The 14,915-nt window shown below is 41.6% G+C and overlaps 1 protein-coding gene across 2 annotated transcripts in view; it reads left to right on the plus strand.

Annotated features, from left to right (window-relative positions):
- The first annotated feature begins 16 nt into the window (after positions 1-16).
- CNOT10 (CCR4-NOT transcription complex subunit 10) overlaps positions 17-14,915 on the plus strand; it is a 42,240-nt gene continuing 27,341 nt past the window's right edge. For both annotated transcript variants that reach the window (XM_083705779.1, XM_083705780.1), the window contains exon 1: positions 17-182. In XM_083705779.1, the coding sequence (XP_083561905.1) occupies positions 32-182 (151 nt within the window). In that variant the 5' untranslated portion in view covers positions 17-31. The remainder of the gene's footprint in view (positions 183-14,915) is intronic.

The following is a 14,915-nucleotide window of genomic DNA, read 5'->3' on the forward strand; positions in this document are numbered from 1 at the left end:
CCCCCCCCAAAAAAAAACGGAAAAGGCGCGCATGGCACGTTGGGCGGAGCTCACAGTCGCCTCAGCGACCTGCCACACACACCTTTTCAGGTGTCTTCGAGCGGCCTTGCTTTTCGGCCAGGTGAGGGCTAACGCCGCTGTCAAAGCATCCCCTGAAGTAGCTGCGACGGCGGGAAGCGAAGGTATCGATTCCGGCGCCTGAAAATGGCCTTGAGAAGGGTTGGGCTGGATGACCCCCGGGGGTCCCTTCCCTACTGTGATTCTGAGAGAGGCGCCACCAATGACCAAGCCCTGCCCTGTGCCCTGAAAACACAGGAATCTTGGAAGCAGTGCTTTTTCCCCTAAAATAAATAAAATGTTTAGGGGTACTCTAATTTTCCTACTCATATTGAAATACTGCCCCTCAATGAAGCCAAACTTTGATTCACAAAATGTTTAGGGGTATGCGTATCCCCAGAAAAAAGCACTGCTTGGAAGTACCTTCCATCCTGTTTCCAGAGAGGAAGCTGTGCCAAGTCTCCTTTGCAGCAAAAGCGAGGAAGAGTCTTTTTGGCTCCTTTCATGACCTGACGGATTCATTACCGCATGATCTTTTGTGGAACAGATTCCAATTCATCAGATGCATGTGTTTGAGATTACACTCCCTGGTCCACAGACACGTATGTCCGTAATGAAATTTGCGAGTCTTTAATGTGCAGAGGGACTCTTTGTTTTCATGATACCTTAAGCTCAGCAGGTTGCTTGTGGCACATTTCAACCAACACACTAAATATTTGCATGGGTGAAATGGGCTTTAGCGTATGTTACAATAAATCTGTTTGTCTTTAAGGTGCCATCCACAAGACTCTTTCTTAAATATTTGCTGTAACAACTGCTGCCCAACTGGAATTTATAATCATCCAAACCTGAAAGTCTGCCTCTCCTCTAATATGTGAACCTTGCCATTAGCCTGAACCTGAAACAAGTTGATGTCAGAGGTGAAAAACCCAAATGGACCAAACTAATAATTCTCAAGGGTCCCATCTCTATCTCAACTCATGTTTAATAGATCCACTTTCCCACCCTTGATGACAGCGAAAAACTACTATGTAATAAAGCTGTCTCGCCTTGCCTCATGGAAGGACTGCTGCTCTGACAGCCTAGATTTGGTTATTCAATGTACTGTATCTTGATTACCAAATTGACTGTGGAATTGACTACTGACTTAGATTCATAGAATTGCAGAGTTGGAATGGTCATTTAGTCCAACGCCTCTGTGATGCGGAAATCTTTTGTTCAGGGCATGCACACATGTGAGTGCAGTTCTGGTGCTTTTTTCACAGTTGGAACACTGGCATCTGCTGGAGCAGTGTTTGCCAGTGGCATAAATTTGGAGGGTGAAGGAAGTTCAGGTCCAGCACATTATCTTTTTGTTAGGCTAAGACAGTGTCTGGTTCAAGCTGATCAGCAATATGAACCCAGGTCCCCTCAGCCAAAGTCTGACAAACTAACCAATACCCTACACTTTGCCAATTCACTATTCTACTGTCAGCTGACACTAAAGCAGGAGTGGGTCAACACAAGACAATAAATGGGTTAACACAACTGTCTCCATTCTTGCACTGTGCTTGGGGGCATAACTATAGACTCTATGGTGGTGTGACTATGGGGCTGTCATGATGAGCTCCTACACTTTAAAATGCACCACTATGCCACTGGGGATGTATATAAATTAAAATATCCACAGAGAGAACCTTCCTGTCATGTTAAACACAGTACCATCGCACATATATAGTTTGTGCCGCATTGTAAGTTTTAAGCTATTCATTTATTAAAATTGTATGTATTTAATTAAATTTATATCCAACCCTTTCTCCCAAAGGACCCTAGAGTAGCAATCTCAAATGGGAACCCTATGTTACTGCTTTCAGCAGATAAAATGACATGGAGAGATGCACAATTAGTTTGATCCTCACTCTGCTCAGGATTGGGCAAAGCAACTATGTCCGACTTCATGCATAGAGAAAGTATTGGAGGGTGAAATCTGAAAATAATTGTGGATTTGAGAGCAGGGATCCTATTCTGACAAATTTTGAAATATGCTGTGATTGTGCATGCTTCAGTATGCTGACTCAGGATTGTCAAGAGATTTTTTTTGGACACATTCCAAAATATGCCAACACGTTAAGAAATTTATAGTCTCAGCAGCCACTCTGTCCTTCATTATGGAATTGCAACCTTGCTAATCCATATTGTAAAATGCTCTTTATATGGTCTTCCCTAAATGAATGTGCATCACAGAAGACTTCTGTGTTCAGGTCTAGTTTGAAAATGATAAGCAATGTTACACATTATTGTAGAGTTTTATAGTTAAAAGCCTCTAAACTGCATGTTATTTCATATACCAGGTGGTGGGTGAAAAAATTATGCTGAGGGCCAGGATTCTGTGTCAAGGTGCTCAGTTTAAATATAATCAGTAGCATTATTAAATTAAATGTGATTAATTTTAATTTGTGTTGGTCTGCCGTAGTAAAAATAAATTAAAACAATTCTTTAAAAAGATAGTTTAAAAGACTCTTCTTTAAAACCTAAAAACTCCCTTAAAAGAATCAAGTCTTCAGAAAAGTTATATGATCTAAGAAAGTCTTTAAAAGAATCCTTCCTTTTGGATTTTTTTTTTAAAGTCCTTTTTAAAGACTTTCTTAGATCATATAACTTTTTTGAAGACTTGATTCTTTTAAGATTGGCCCCGGTCAATATTTATTTGCATCTGTAGTGTTTATTATGAGTTTGACCAAACTGCGGGAGGCAGTGGAAGACAGGAGTGCCTGGCGTGCTCTGGTCCATGGGGTCACAAAGAGTCGGACATGACTAAATGACTAAACAACAACAACAAGTGTTTATTATTTGCAGCATATGGGTTAGATTCCCCCATCCATGTTGCCCTTTTGGGAACCTCATAAAAATGAAAAATGTATCTGGTGAGGCCACTATAAGAAGCAACTTTAAAAATAAATGAATAGCTAAATCAGGGTGGAGGCAAAGTGTGACGGATGTAGAAACCTTTGGCTGCCTGAAGTAAACACATATAAATATGCCTGGAACAGCACATGATGATAATAAAAGAATCACTGGAGGAAAGAGCTGTGCAGAGAAATGCTGTTTCTAGACTCTTGTATCCTTACAGGCCATTATTCCTTCCTGAAAATATATAGCTAGTGACAGTCCTGCCAGATTTCATTCGTTTTGCTCGAGGCATCATCCCTTTTCTCGCCTTTCCTTCTGCATCTATTTATGCTATATTTTAAAAGTTATTTTTAATTGCTTGGCCTTTTTGCAATGGAAGATTTTGCTGCGGTTATCACCGATTCCTCTTGGCTATTTATATATCCTGTCACACTGTTGTTCAGATGGTCATAGCCTTGAAATGTCACTGTTTGCCATTAATGCTTCGGCTTCCCACACACAATCTACTCCCAGCAGAAGCCGAAAAGGGAAAAGGTTTGGCCATTTCTGCTGATTTAGGAACCACCGCACAGGCTCAGAATCAGCAGAAAGCAGTAGAGGAAAGCAGTGCCTTTGCACATACATTTGTGTCAGAGAGAGAAAAGATAACAGTACTCATAATGTTCCTTCTGTGTGGTACAGAAGTGCTATACTAAAAAAGCAATAGTGGAGGAGGGCAGCCACACTTGGGAAAAAGGCAGGCAACTACATACAGTTTAATCCTTACCTTACCCATATTCAGCATGTCTATATTTAAGAGAGACTTAGTAACCAAGCAATTCCATATGCACTTTCCTAAGAGTAACCCCAATGAATACAAGGGGATTTATTTTGAATAAGAATACATAGGATTTTTTGGTTAACAGCACCATCATATACATGCCTACCCAAAATAAGTGTAATTGAGCAGGATTATAGCCTAATAGTCATTGCATCTCTCTAGAGGCTTTTGGAAACTATAGTTATGTGAGGCGAGGGGTGCCTTTTTTATTATTTTAAGGATCTCTAAAAGACTACACACAGAGAGAGAGACAGAGTAGTACCTTGGGTTAAGAACTTAATTCATTCCGGAGGTCCGTTCTTAACCTGAAACTGTTCTTAACCTGATGTACCACTTTAGCTAATGGGGCCTCCCGCTGCCACTGCGCAATTTCTGTTCTCATCCTGAAGCAAAGTTCTTAACCTGAGGTACTATTTCTGGGTTAGCGGAGTCTGTAACTTGAAGCGTATGTAACCCGAGGTACCACTGTGTATATATATAAAATTCTCACAACCCCACAATATATGTGCAAGGCTCTGTGTTCAGTCCTTGAACACTACCAAGTGAATTATGGATTGATGGATTGAGTTTACTTACCATATATGCCCCTTTTCTACAAAACGCTGTGCCCAAAGCGGCTTAAAGCAAACATTCAAAACTTTGAAATACAGAGTATTGGAAATACAAATATACAAAATATATGTCAGTAAATTCAGAAATGACAAAACCCAACAATTTGGCAAACACAAAATTCAGTATTACAAAAAAATTATTATCTAGGCTTAATTACATAAATACAAAGCAAAATAAGTGTTAGCTTGCAACATTTTTGGATGGAGAGCCGCAGGCCCAACCAGGCCTCCCAATTTGGCTTGCAAAGCCATTTTGTCCAAGCCACACTCACATGCTGCACACCTAATATGACATCAGATGTGGGGCAGGTAAAGACCTGACTCAGCCAATCGGTGGCACCTGCAAAACCCTGTACAAAGTGCTTTGCAAAGACAAGTGATCAGCTGATTGTTCGGTCTTGCAATGCCCCTTGCAACTCCTGTGTTTTGAAAGGTGCTTCCCAGGCTGTGCCTTCAATGGCAGTGTTTGGTTCCTGTTCATACTAGGGGGCAGGAGGATCACTAGACATCATTGTGACACCAGGTGATAGACAGGTGGCAGCCCGACCCACCTGTCAAATTAGGCTGGCCAGATCTAGTTCTCCATCCCTGAATTAGATCCTGGGTAAGTGTGATGGAGCATAAGTTACTACCCAATAACTTGAAGGGCTGTTTCTAGCCAGGAGAAGCCAATATGCTGTTCTCCAGTTGCTGTTGGACTCTGGTTCTGATCAGCCCTAGGCAGCATGGTTAATGAGTAGGGATTATGGGAGTTGGAGTCCAGCAATATTTGGAGGCACCATGTTGGCTGCTCTTCTGCTAGACTGTACTGGGCTAGGTAGGACCATCTGAATCTGCAAGTGGTTGCTTGCCACCAATTTAATTTAACCAAGAAATATTTATTTTACGGTTTAGTATTGTTTTTGGGACGCAGGTGGCGCTGTGGGTTAAAGCCTCAGCGCCTAGAACTTGCCGATCGAAAGGTCGGCGGTTCGAATCCCTGTGGCGGGGTGCGCTCCCGCTGCTCGGTCCCAGCGCCTGCCAACCTAGCAGTTCGAAAGCACCTCCGGGTGCAAGTAGATAAATAGGGACCGCTTACCAGCGGGAAGGTCAACGGCGTTTCCATGTGCGGCTCTGGCTCGCCAGAGCAGCAATGTCACGCTGGCCACGTGACCCGGAAGTGTCTCCGGACAGCGCTGGCCCCTGGCCTCTTGAGTGAGATGGGCGCACAACCCCAGAGTCTGTCAAGACTGGCCCGTACGGGCAGGGGTACCTTTACCTTTACTTTTTATTGTTTTTATTTAGAGTTACATATGTTGGGGGCACAACACCACAATATTTTCAAGTGCTTAGGGCCTCTAAACGTCTTAAGATGCTTTGGGCTAAACAAGTACCAGTGGACCAGCCTATAATATTTGAGCCTATCAGCTGCAGTCTTCTAATACAGAATATGTGGAAGTGTTTCAGAGGCAGCACTATATGAGCACATATAGGGAGCTGCTGTTTCCTGGATCTCTTAATCCTCCTACCCCTCCCAAGCTTAATCAGAGAATCATAGAGAAGCTTATTTACTGAACACTGTTTAAAGTGCCCTGTAAATAGAGAAGTAAGAGCACAACTCAGGTTTCAGAATCCTAAATAAAAGCAAACATTTTAGAAAATTGATTGCCAGGAGGTGGATGTACCTCAATAAGTTAATGATATAAAATGATGTGTATGCTTGCATTGACCAGTCCTAACAGTCCAGTGATTTATTTGCATAGATGAAGAGGTAAATTAACTACTAGACACTTAATACAAACACTCAATTTATAAACATGAAGAGATAAACCAAAGACAACACATTGAATTTGCACTCTGACTAGTCTGAATAACTGGTTGTCAGTTAGCTCTTTATAACTTTATATGGTTGTATACCAGCGCAATTAGTCCTCTGTGTTGAGAACTTTTCTATGTTACACCAATAAGCTCATTCACACACCTCATCCTTAACCTCTCTTATACAAAGCAAGTTCCTAGCCGAAATCAATGACCGAAGGAGAGTTCTATCAGTGTCAGGACACCTGAGGCATATTCTCAGTGTGTTGTTGTATATAGCATCTTGTGTAATGTGCTTGTGTAACACACACTCAAGATACACAGCATTGATGAGAAACAGCTTTCCTGACTGCATCGGGATTTTGAAAAGGAAGTGTGAATGAGGGTAGCTAAAAGTTGTGTATAAAGAAGGAAGTAACTGAGAAATCAAACAACAGAAACCAAGAGGTTGTGGGTGTTGCTCTTCCTCATCCCATTTTCTCCTTTAGTTTAGACTAAGGTATTTGAAGCTGAACACAATTACAATAAATTGGCCCCAAGTACTGAAATATCATCCCCACCACCTAGGCACCAGCCAAACGTGTTGCGCAAAACATAGACAATTATTTTCTGCTTCAGTCAGCTTTTCTTCTATGACCTCACCTTTGAAAATCCTGACTCCACCCTTGAAAAAAAGAGCACTTCTCATTCTATAACTGTGTTCCTGCCTGTTACTATTTAATTGGCTGGAAGTACAGAACTGTTTGCAGATCCCAGCTCTTGCTCTTAGGCATTTTTTCTCTCTTTTCATTCTCTTCTGCATGAACCACATTTGTACAGGACACACATACACAAAATGAGAGCTGGTTCAAACGTGCTTCGAAGTGCCACGTATGAAAGTAGCTTTGGAGACTTTGGTCCTAGAGCTCTGTGAGGAGCTCAGAATCCAGGGCCAGCCCACCCATGAGGCTGGGTGAAGCAGTTGCCTCAGGCGGCAGGCTGGGGACAGCTGGGAGAGGTGACAGATCTGGGGTCCCCAGGACAACACCACTCCCTGCCTCCTGAACTTGTCTCTGCCTGCTGCAGCCATTGTGAAAACAGGGTGCTGGACTAAATGGGCCATTGGCCTGATGCAGCAGTCTCTTCTTATGTTCTTAAATAAATTATTCAGACCAGAACGAATGCTTTGTTGTATATTTTTGCATTAATTAGATTATTTTCACTCCACTTGTCATTTTACCTACCACTAAAGCATGGCATGTTTTTATTAGCCCAGCCGGTTCAGTTTTAGTCATGGGCAACTTAACAATTGGTGGCGCTGGCTGCCCATGTGCATCTCTGTTTGTGTCAAACGATATAGTCAGACATCGGCTTGGATGAGCATCGCAGTGCAAAACGGATGCTCGTGGAGAAGGATGTCTGCCTTCACAGCACACGTTGGAGGCTAATGACGCACACAGATTTCTCTGGGTCACTAGGTGTCTGCTGCCAAGAGGACAAAAAAAGGCTGAGATGGTTTCAATGGTGTTTGCTCCTGAAGCATGTTTCTTGGAAATGTGAAGAAGATGCAAGTGGAATTGCCTGCTCAAAAAGATAATAAACATCAAGTGTGTTCGTGTGTTTTTTTAAATATGTAGAGCAGGGTTCTTTTAAAAGTGTGTCAGTAGAATCAGTCTCCAGCTATTTTTAACAGCCTCTGAAAGCTTATCAGGCAGATACAGTTAATCCATTAAAGGATTTCCAGGTATTCATAGCTTAATAAGTGAGCATGATGGAATTTAACCAATAGAAGATTGCTTTTACTTTGTGTACACTGTAGCAAAAATCTCCATATTTTAATGACTTCTGACAATCAGGTTCATGTCGTGGGTGACAACTTAATATTAAAGTGTTATGATTAAATAGGTTTACTATACTTAAGATGTATTTTTAACTGGAAACATTGTCTTCAGTACTAAAATACATTTTCTTCCCTCCCCCTCACTAACTACTTTCCATTCTCACAAGATGCTAAATGGGGTCTAACTAACAGGAGGAAAAGAAGATTGTAAATAAGTTGAGTGGATTCTTTGCATCTGTCTTCATTCACTATGGAAGAGGTAGGGCAGATACCTTTTCCTGAACAAACTCCCTTAGGAAGGGAGCCTGACAAATAGAAGCAGACAGTGGTGACAAGAAGTTTTTAATGTTTGATGTTTTATGATGTTTTCAATATTCTATTGGGAGCCGCCCAGAGTGGCTGGGGAAACCCAGCCAGATGGGTGGGGTATAAATAATAAATTATTATTATTATATTATTACAAAATTCTAGGCCTCACTGACAAATTTAAAATAACAGATTGCTGGGTCCTGATGGCATCCCCCCCCCCCCCAGGGTTGTAAAATTGCTGGACTTCTTTGTAACTTATCCCTAAGATCAGCCTCCATACCTGAGGACTGGAGAGCCCAGAAGGTAATGTAGACATTGGTCTGAAAAGGGTTCCCAAACCCAGCTCTACAATGCCACCTTTTCCAGGCCACCTGTGCTGTGTTGTTCAGCTATGACTTTTAACAGTTTACAGCTTTGAACAATTTCTCCTGGTTAACTAAATCATCATGGGTTCAGATGGAGTGTACTCTTGGACGATAAGTAGATTTGAACAAAACCAAACAAATATGATTTTGTTATTATGACATTTCTATACTGCCCTTCATCCAAAGATTACAGGGTGGTTTACAATATAAAAACACAAAAACACATACCATAATGACAAACAAACAACAATAACCCCCACGTCACACACAGTTTAAAAGGCCATACGTTTAATTAGCCAAAGGCCTGGGAGAAGAGGAATGTTGTCGCCTAGCTCCTAAAGATATGCAACGAAGGGACCAGGTGAGTCTCCCTGGGGAGACCATCCCATAAACACGGAGCCACTGCAGAAAAGGCCCATTTTTGTGTTCCCACCCTCTGAACCTATCGTCTCAGATAATGATTGCTGGGTCCATATTGGTTCATATGGGGAGAGGTGGTCCTTGAGGTATTGCGGTCCTGAGGTGTTTAAGGCTTTATAGGTCAAAACCAGCACTTTGAATTGGGCTCAGAAATTAATTGGCAGCCAGTGCAGTCTGCTCAAAAATCTGCCTTGCCTCTGGCTGCTGAACTCTGCACTACCTGAAGTTTCCAAACTGTCTTCAGGGACAGCTCCACATATAATGTGCTCCAGTAATCTAGCGTAGAGGTTGCCAGAGCATAGATGACAGAAGTTAGCGGAAGCTGGTGGAAGGCACTCTGTGCCACTGAGGCCATCTGATCCTCAAACGATGGCAATGGATCACTGCAGGCCCACTTCCCTGCACGTAGGAAACAAATCAAATCAAATCAAATATCTTTAATACGGTCAGTGACCAGAAAGCAATCCATAAAAAATATGACATTATAAGTAGTATTGTGCTACAAATAACAGTGGAAATATGGCCATTTCACTAAATTGGTGCTTATATTTATGTCCAGGTTTCGACTTTTAAGGTTTTAAGAATTCAATTCACATGTCACTACTGTTTATTATCGTTCCTTCGATGTTTACAATTTGAACTCCGTTGTTGACATCATTGCTCATCTTATTCTTGTTGCAATGTAACAGTACTTTGCCACAGGCCTGTTGATTTCGGGCTCTTTGTCAGCTAAGAGGTATCTGATATAGGTGTCGTCTGTACTACGAGGTATTTTCCTCAGAATCTCTCACACGTAGGAAACATTTGCAGTTGAATCCTTTGTGATGTGATAGTGAGTTCTGATTAGTACTCCCATTTCACGTGGAGATATTCTTTCCCTGTTGCACTTGCAGCAACAAAATATATTGATGAGCCCCAGCACTGTGGAGATCATGCTTAGGGAGAGAATAAAGGAACACTATTTCAGGGCTCCAGATCCTAAGCTGGATGCCATTTTTATGTTATTCTTAAACTCGTGATACAGTAATTGCTGTTTTATATAACAGTCATGCCACTTAGAATGATAGCCCTAAAATGTTATAAAAGTTGTGTTGTTGAGAGAGAAGAAGCCTTGTTTATTTTTAGCCTAAGGATAAAATACCACCATTTGGTAAAATTTATGTTTTGTTTGATGGCATATGTGCAATGCAACAAGGAATTAAAAACTTTACTATCTGAATATCTTTGGATTCTTAACTAGGGTAGGGCAGGAGGAGAAACCTCTGGCTGGACACTCGTGGTCATAGCTGATGCCCAGCAGGTTCCCCACTTGTGACTAGAGCTTCTATTAAAAGTTGTTGACTCCTCCAGCCAGAAGTTACCAGCTTAGTCATAATGATTGTGTTCCATAATTTGATTAACCGTTACTGAGAAAGAGGTATTTGTTATTTCTTATGGCATGAAAAAGGGACACGGGTGGCGCTGTGGGTTAAACCACAGAGCCTAGGACTTGCCGATCAGAAGGTCGGCGGTTCAAATCCCTGCAATGGGGTGAGCTCCTGTTGCTCGGTCCCTGCTCCTGCCAACCTAGTAGTTCGAAAGCATGTCAAAGTGCAAGTTGATAAATAGGTACCGCTCTGGCAGGAAGGTAAACGGCGTTTTCATGCGCTGCTCTGGTCCGGCAGAAGCGGCTTAGTCATGCCGGCCACATGACCCGGAAGCTGTACGCTGGGTTCCTCGGCCAATAAAGCGAGATGAGTGCCGCAACCCCAGAGTTGGTCACGACTGGACCTAATGGTCAGGGGTCCCTTTACCTTTACCTTTACCTATGGCATGAAAATACAACTGAGAAAGCCAATTTGATATTTATGTTGTAAATTTGTGGGTAGCTCTACAATCCCATACTCAAATCAAACTGGCTGATGAGCTATAGGATTTGCATCAGCAGGTACACCCTCACTATAATGACGTATAGGGAGCAAGTTCAGGATTTTCCAAATGGTGGGTTTCTTCTCCCATCCTGGGCTGAGGGAGCATAGGATATGGCAGCCATTCTGCTGGTGTAGAGGTATTATGTCTCCCCAACTGCTCCCAGTGTAACTGGTGTTCTGGGTTGTTAGGTAACCCTTTTATTAGAATAAGTGGAACACAAGCATGCTTAATGGGGTGGGATTGTGCTGTTTGTGTTTTTTATATACGTTAGCAAGTTTATTTTAGAGCCATATAAAATTTTACACTTGTATAAATATGGTTTTATAGGGTTACATTTATTATTACGGGCTGGAGCAGAACAACTTTAGGCTTTTATATCCAGGTTTTTCATTACATTTCTGTCCAGTGTTATTCGAGCAATAAACAGCCTGTTTTGTAGGCTTTCAAATAAGGTGAGCAGAAGGGTTTTTATACACACACACACACAGGTGCCCCAATACATTACTTCTCAATTTCTACATTTATTTACTTTCCTCTTCAGCAGGCCCACAAGTTCTGAATAAAATCGCATATTTTCCTACAACATTTCCAGTATTTATCGCTGACATTTCCAGAAGAGTGTTGAATGGACAACCTTTTTGCAGCAAAGAAGCTATAGCTCAGTGGCAGAGCACATATCTTAGATGAAGGTCTCGGATGAATTCCCTGGCATCTCCAGATAAGATTGGGATTGGGAAATATCTTGTATAAAGCTGTAAAACTATACTGCCAGTCAGTATACTACAGTTAGATCGTTCAATATTCCCTGAGGGTATAGGGCAGTATATAAAATCAATCAATCAATAGTCTGAATCTCTATATGGCTGCCTCCTTGTTTATCCAGAGGCTCCTCATTCAAAACCTGTTAACTAATTTAGTAAATTATACACAGGTTCTTGTTTCTGTTTAATAACTAGCACCATGCATTGAGCTCATTAAGTCATCCAAGGAGGACTTGGTTTTCAGCCAGCTCTGGAATATGCTTTGTGTGGCGCCATTTAACCCTGCATTTCTGAGGACTGACTATGCTTGTGGAGATTGATAGGCGCTGGACACCGACAGCATCAGGAGGCCCACAGGCTATCTATTCTGTTGTTGCTATAAATGTATGAGAGAATTCCTGGATGTCAAGATGCAGGGGCAAGCATTCTTCGGTGAGAAAGCCCTAGCAGAGATTTAAAGTCACAAAACATGAAACAAAGAAAAGAATGGAAACGTAATAATAATGATAATAATAATGATAATAATAATTTATTTATATCCTGCCCTCCCTAGCCGAAGCCGGGCTCAGAGCGGCTAACAACAGTAAAATAATACAGCATTCTAAAATCAATAGTAGGCCACTTTAAACCTTTAAAATATACCATTCCAAGTGAGCACCAAAATGTCCCCTTAAATAGTTTCTTTCCAAACTTCCCCTCTTATCCCAGCATAGGAAAATACCACATATGTAAGTTTAAAAATGGTTTACTTACAAACTCTACAAATACCAGATTCATGTGCTTCAGAATAGTTGCACAGGCAGTAAAACACAGCTTAGCTGCAAAGGGATGAAAGTTCCTAAATTATTGGTATAGGACGGTGGTTCCCAATTAGGGGTCTGGGGACCCCTGGTGGTCTGTGGAATGTACCCAAGGGGTCCACTGCCCCATTCCTTGCCTCCCTCCAACTATTTTTTTTTTTTTTTTGTCATTTTTGCATGGTGATATCACAAATTTTATGGTCTGTTTTAGCGCTGTGTGATTTTTCAATATATTGGCCAAAATTGGTTTTGAAATCACACCATGATAACGATTTTGACCTGGCAATACGCAGCAATATATCACTCCTCTTGTGAGGGAGAACAGGGCAGCCGATTTCAATGCACTGCTGATCTCAGCTGATAATGCTGCTGATCTGGGCTGCCTTCCCTCATGCTGAAGGAGACCAGGGTAGCTGATCGCTGATTCATGGCACCGTGTTAGTACCTTCCCTTGGCACTGAGACAGAGCAGCTTTTCCTCTCCTCCTCCTACCCATCTGAACTCTGCGGCTGCTTCTTCCCTCATCCCCACACCTGATCTCTATTATTATTATTATTATTATTATTATTATTATTATTATTATTATTATCATCATCATCTCCAATTTCAGACATTGTGATATATTGCAATATTGCGATGTTTAGCTGCTGATACATCACAATGTTGAAAGACAGATATCGCTCAGCCCTAGTTTTTTAGTATACCTAAAATCCTTTGCTTATTAGGGGCTACCCCACATTTTGTTCAAAAAATTGTTTTGCAGAGGTAACTCCCATAGAGATAAAAAATTTCAAAAGTAGGGTGGCTTGGCTTTTGAAAAAGAGACAGTCCTCAGTAATTAGCTAATTGGGAACCACTGGTGTAGGAACTTGAGTGGCTTGTGAGAGCCATGCTGTTGAGCACGTTGAGCTTCTCAGGTAAAAAGGAGAGGGGAAACAAATTACGTAGAAATTGATTACTTAGTTCCATGGAGAGGGGAAGTGGACATAGCTAAGCCTGGCAGGACAGCTTACTCTATAGTATTAACCCCTTCATGTGTTAATTAGACTTAAGCATGTTGTTTATATGCGGAGGGTTATTCCACATACTCCAGCTGAACAACTTTGAGAGTACCACTGAGCATGTGCAGAGAGACTTTTACTCACCGCTGATTATTTTGAGACCAAGCACATCTGGGATTAAGAGATCACAGGGTTCCGCTGTCTGGAGCTTCAGTATGTCAAGCAAAAGCTCATGAGCAAAATTTAATTGTCCATTATACCAAAACCTAACCCACATTCTACTCTGCTGGCATGCACTGACAATTTACCATGCAGAACGTTACCGTGAGGCTTTTTTTACTCCTTGCCCCAGCTTGCAACGCTTATAAAATATAACAAGGAATTTCATGATTCAGTTGCCTTGTTTCCATCAGTCCTGACATAAGACGTCTTTGGGAAAAGGAAGAGGGAAGTTTATTGGTTGTCTGAATCGGACACAGAGCCCAGGAGAATTCCTTCTTCAAGAGCCATTAGCTGAGCTTTGCTTAAAGCTGCTTTAAAGCTTTGCTGTCTTGTGGTTACTGTTGACTACTACTCAAATGCTAATTGTGCTTTCTGGCTCATTTGCAACTTGAATGGGTATTTTGCCTTTTTTTGTGATGGCTAGAATTACCTGCTACTTATGCTCTGAAACAGCAACTGAACTGGCAAACTGGTATCCCAGGCTTCATATAAAGGGAACCCTGATAAGGAACAGTAAACCAAATAATCTGGTGTCCCTCTCTCTTTGTTCAGGTGGTCTCCTGCCTTCTCTAGTGAAATTTGAAGCACAAAGCTGCTTTCAGGCAACATGGCTCAGTAGCTCACTTGACTTTACTACCCTTGTCACAGTTAATGGGATTTGTGACATCATCCGATGTTTATTTCTTGACTCCTCTTTCCCAACCCCACCCTTCTGTAATAAACATATATTCAGGAAACCCAGGAGCCTGACACCCCAACATCACAGGTGTTTTAGAACACATATTTGTGTGTGGCATGTGTAGGTTGTCTTAGTACGCATGCCACACACAAATATGTACGAATGAGCCGTTAAAATACAAGTACAAGTTAGCTGCATATTTGATATGTTATGTTCAGCTATAATAATAAAAAGCTTTTATTTGCCTGTTGGTTGTTACAATTTAAATGGTATGTTAGTTATTTCGCAGTCCGAAGCATGCACCTTGACAAAAAAAGTATTGGAATAAATATGTAAGGGGTAGATCTTACATTTTCGGGATATACAGTACATATAAAACAGAGACATGGCTCACAAGCACACACCATCCATTTAATGCATTTGGCTGTTCTCAATGAATCCTGGGAATGATACT

The sequence above is a fragment of the Podarcis gaigeae genome (genome assembly GCF_964106915.1).
Source record: "Podarcis gaigeae genome assembly, chromosome: 12".
Taxonomy (NCBI): Eukaryota; Metazoa; Chordata; class Lepidosauria; order Squamata; family Lacertidae; genus Podarcis; species Podarcis gaigeae.